Source organism: Sipha flava, unplaced genomic scaffold (assembly GCF_003268045.1).
Source record: "Sipha flava isolate LNK unplaced genomic scaffold, YSA_version1 25861_pilon_pilon, whole genome shotgun sequence".
NCBI classification, from domain to species: domain Eukaryota; kingdom Metazoa; phylum Arthropoda; class Insecta; order Hemiptera; family Aphididae; genus Sipha; species Sipha flava.
In genome coordinates this window covers 24,669-29,346 of record NW_020272914.1, presented here as the reverse complement: position 1 = coordinate 29,346, position 4,678 = coordinate 24,669, and the positions used below count along the sequence as shown (strand labels likewise).

At 33.6% G+C, this 4,678-nt stretch overlaps 1 protein-coding gene across 1 annotated transcript; it reads right to left on the bottom strand.

The window, feature by feature from the left end:
- Window positions 1-235: 235 nt before the first annotated feature.
- On the bottom strand, window positions 236-2,451 carry LOC112684782. The gene is made up of 5 exons (XM_025556445.1): window positions 2,301-2,451; window positions 1,564-2,037; window positions 894-1,490; window positions 589-805; window positions 236-515 (listed from the first exon to the last, which is right to left on the bottom strand). Exons 1-5 carry the CDS (start codon window positions 2,449-2,451, stop codon window positions 236-238), a joined length of 1,719 nt encoding a protein of 572 aa, XP_025412230.1.
- Between the last annotated feature and the right edge of the window lie 2,227 nt (window positions 2,452-4,678).

Genomic DNA, 4,678 nt, shown 5'->3' with positions numbered 1-4,678 from the left:
TATTAAAGAGGTCTAATAGCCAACTTTTTGTCCTGTATTCAAAGTGCCGGATTTGTTCTAGACGCATATCATCTATACCAGCCGCTTTCCCGTTTTTTAACAACTTTATGACAGCTTCCAGTTCTATATCTAAAAAGGTACCTCCTAAACCCATATTTTCGTTTTCCTTGCGTCTATTGATCTTTGGTTTAGGCATCCTCGGTTTCTTCACCTTAGTAAATTGTGGACTATTTAATTAGGTGTTACTATAGGTATAGTGGGGGTCATTATTCAATCGCTTGGTAAGGTCCCAGGCTTTCTTGCTGCTTCGTTTCATATCTAGATCTGCTAAAAGATCACACCATTTCTTCCTTTTTTCGTCTGTAAGTAGTTTCAATAATTTATCTCCCTCTTCAATAGTTTCTTCGTCAAATGGGTTTTCTTCAAACATTCCCGTGTATTTGTTCAAAGTTTCCGTTAACTCTGGTGTTAGCACTGGTATGTATCGCGTTCGGCAGCCTCTTGGTATGTTTCTCCTAGAAATAGACTTTACTAATTCGATAAATTCGTCGTAATTCTCGGGTATTGGTTCTATAAACAGTATAGAACCAATCCACATTATCAAAAGCTTTTTCTAGATCGACGAAAGCTGTATAAGTTGTTTTTCTTTTTCTATTCTGTTTCTCAATAACTTGTCTTAGTGCTAGAATAGCTTCCCTAGTGCCTTTTCCTCTCTTAAAGCCAAATTGGTCCTCAGTTAGCAATTCATCTATTATTCGTTCCATTCTTTTTAACACAATTCTGGTATGGATTTTTGACGCATGTGCTATAAAACTTAGCGTTCTATGTTGTTCACATGTTTTTGCTGTTATTTTTTTTTGGAATCGGTACAATTATACACTTCGTAAAATCACTTGGCACCTGTCCAGTTTCGTAGCATTCTTTGATTATTTCATAAATGATCTTTTTGGTGTTTTTTCCGCAATTTTGTATAAGTTCCGCAGGAATTTCATCAACTCCGGGTGCTTTCTTGTTCTTCAGCTCCACTAATGCCTTATCAAATTCTTCTCTCATTATACTTTGATCTATTTCTTCCGTATTATTTTGATGTTCTTCATTTATCTCTGCGTCTATTGTCATATTTTCTTCGCGATACAGTTGCTCTAGGTATTTTTTCCAACATTTTGCTACTTCTGCTTCTTCATATATGATATTGCCATTTGCTTCTTTAATACTTGTAATTTTAACTTTTCTTTCCTTAAAAAATGTTCTAACAATCCCATACGCCTTATCCATTAATCCCACTTTTAACGCTTCATCAATATCCTGACAAATGTTATTCAAAAATACTTCCTTGCTTTTCTTGCATTCTCTATTTATTGCATTTTTTAATTTCCCGTATTTTTCCTTTCCTCTTTGGTCTGTAGCATTTTTATATTTCCTCCTTTCATTAATCATTTCCAGGATTTCTTCGTTCATCCATTCCTTCCTTTTAGTTTCTTTTGATTTCCCTAAAACTTCATCCGCATTTTTTTAATATGCATCATTTGATATTTCCCCATTTCTCTTCAATGCTTAAAGTACATTGTGCATCATAGGTCTCCATTATCGCTCTATCTGTCCTTTCTTTGTATGAATTTTTGATTTCTTCCACTTTCAGGTTTGTCAATTGAAAGCGTTTCATACCTATTTTCTTTTGTAATCTCTTAAACTTAAGTTCACAGTGCATTAGGACCAGGTTATGATCGCTATAAATATCGGCACCTGGATAACTTTTACAATCTTTAACATGATTTTTGTATCTTCCTTTTACCAGTATATAATCTATTTGTGCTCTTCTTATATCGCCAGGAGCTTGCCACGTATATCGTCTTCTTTTGTGATGTTGGAAGTGTGTGTTCGTTATTATTAGATTATTTCGTATACAGAACTCTAATAAGATTTCTCCTCTTGGATTTCTAATTCCAAGTCCAAACTTGCCGACAATATTCTTTTCTTTCCCTTCCCCCACGGTGGCATTAAAGTCTCCTAGGATAATAAGATTTTCTTCTCCTTTGTCTTTATTAAATCATTTAGTTCTTCATATATTATTTCTACTTCATCGTCCTCTTTTTCTGAGGTGGGCATATAAACTAGAATTATCACAGTATCTATTAGTTTGGTATCTAACTTGACTAGAATTATTCTATCGCTATATTGCACATAGCCTTTTACCTTGTGTCCCATATTTTTTTTGAAGAACTATTCCTACTCCTTTTGTACCAACCTTCCATCTTCTGTTCCCGAATAAATTATTCTATATTCTCCTAACCAAAAATCACCCGATTTAAGCCATCTCATTTCCGAGACGCCCAGAATATCTATTTTAAGTCTCTTCATCTCAACTTTTAAATTCTCTAATTTCCCTGTCTGCAGAAGTGTTCTGACATTCCATGTACCAACTCTCTTGATATCATGACCTTTCATCTTCATTCTTAAAGAATTAACTTCTTGAATAGTCCCCACCCGGAGATCCGATTGGAGGACTATTTTACCTTCGGAATTTTTTACTGTCAAAGCATTCATACTTTAAAATTGCTGATACTTAGGATATCTATTAAGATCTTTAATGCGATAGTTTCCTCTTACTTTTCGCATTCTATGCCGTTGACGAGAAAATTGACTCGTTCGTCCGCCTTTAAGAGCAATTTCTTACCCTAAGGACAAGAGAGTGCCCTTCCCTTTACTAGCGTAAAGAGTTGCTCCTTATACCGGGAGTAGTCCGGCTTAATCCCACTGTAATCTCCTGCCTGAGGATTTCCGCCAGTGGAGCTCGGGGCCCCGGGTGTGCTAAGCCCGTAGTATATGTCATACTATTGACATATACTTCCCCTGAGGGATATATATGAGTATATGTTATTATTATATAATATTATCTGCGTTATCTAAATGGCACGAACTATTATATAATGCTATTAAATAAGTACGCTGTAGCGTTCTTCAACAGAAAGATTCGTAATATTTTTAGAGGGTTTTCCATTATAACTCTTTTTTTAAACGAGTGCAGTTCGACCATTACCTTTTTTCAATCCAAGTGCAATTCGACCATTTATTTGTAGGTAATAAGTGCAATTCGACTATTCCGGTTGTTCCGGTGACCTTTTTTTCTTCGATTTTTTGTTTCTTATTATTTATATATTTTTGAGAAAATATATGTTTGAAGTTTGTCCCTCTCCCCTATAAAAGGGTGTAAAGACGCTACTAGTTTACCTTCTTAGGACACTGTTAAACATGTTACCACAAGCCAACGAATATTCCTTAATTTATTATACTCACTTTCAAAATTTGAACCATAACCTCAACATATAAATATAGTATTCAGTAGCATGGTGATTATCTATAAACCATAATGCACAACATATATTTCAGTACCTAACCACCCACTTTTTTCTCTAGCACACCATCCTTGAAATGCTTTCAAAAACATAATTGAAGAAAACTAAAAACTATTAAAGATTAAAATACCTACCTACTTACATTTTACCAACTCAAACTTCAGATTAACAAATTTTATGAAACTTTTCCCTCTTCTATTTTATTATTAACTAAAAATACAAAATGTTGATTTTATGGTCGTGTTATATTCTTATAGACTACCACGAGTTCTGTTTCATTCGTGTTTCGTGTAAGTAATATATTTAAACTTGGAAAATTGATATATGAGTATTCATCCAAAACATTTACTCATCAAAATCCAACCACACACATACCCACTCATTATCAATTATCATGTACCGTTTTATCAAAAATTAATACTTACTTAAGTATTATAATACAATTTGCAAATGGTTAATTTTTATAAAAATATTAACTTAAATAAAATACCATCTCGTATGTCATTTTTATATAAAAGGAAAACAGTAAGGGTACGCTAGAATATATCTAATAATTTAGTTGGGGTATTCAGCTCCCCCCCTCCAAGTCAAGTATGACTTGTATTGTCCTTAATATTTTACTTTAGCTCCAATAAATCGGTCTCTGAATTATTGTTTAATTTACATTTTTATTACATTAAAGGTCTACCCAAATAAGCTAATTAGATTAATTAGATTTTAGTTACAAAATAAATCTACCTAAATTCGCTGCTCTGCGCTGTCAATTGTTCTAACATTGAATGCACAATAAGCACGCACACCATCATATTATCAAAATTGTCTACGTAGCGCCTACGTAGTTGCAACTACAATATACGTCTTATATATAATCTTTTGTATTAAATTTGATAAAAACAGATTGCCAACAGCAGAAAAAATATCAATAGTGGTTATTTCTACTATTGATCAAACTGCATAAGATACTATGCAGGTCGACACAGGTACAGTTCTACTCTGCCTTGTCATGCCTCCCAATATGCGCCCGGTCTTAATCGTATTTTTAATTTTAATTTTTTTTTAGCGTAATATTCTGACACACTAAGGTTACTAATCATACCGAAAAAGAAACTTTTATGAATAAGACTATATTGTCGAAAGTGAAGTATAGAAACCTTCCTCCTTCATCAAAGAATGCTAAACCTACACCCTTCTAGATAACAAAAATTTAAAATATAAATGATCACAATATAATAACTGATAACCAGTAGCGGTGCGTGAATAAAATTTAAAGGGAGACTTAACTTTTGAGTAACCAAGGGCGTCCGCAGAAATGTGTCAAGGGGGGG

What these genes read in the sequence shown, in the direction of transcription:
- LOC112684782 (XM_025556445.1), bottom strand. Translation starts at nt 2,451, where the DNA reads ATGAAGATGAAAGGTCATGATATCAAGAGAGTTGGTACATGGAATGTC. An exon ending in AATGAGATGGCTTAAATCGG is followed by an intron (nt 2,038 to 2,300) that starts GTGATTTTTGGT and finishes GATTTAATAAAG; the next exon opens with ACAAAGGAGAAGAAAATCTT. An exon ending in GCTTTTGATAATGTGGATTG is followed by an intron (nt 516 to 588) that starts GTTCTATACTGT and finishes GTCTATTTCTAG; the next exon opens with GAGAAACATACCAAGAGGCT.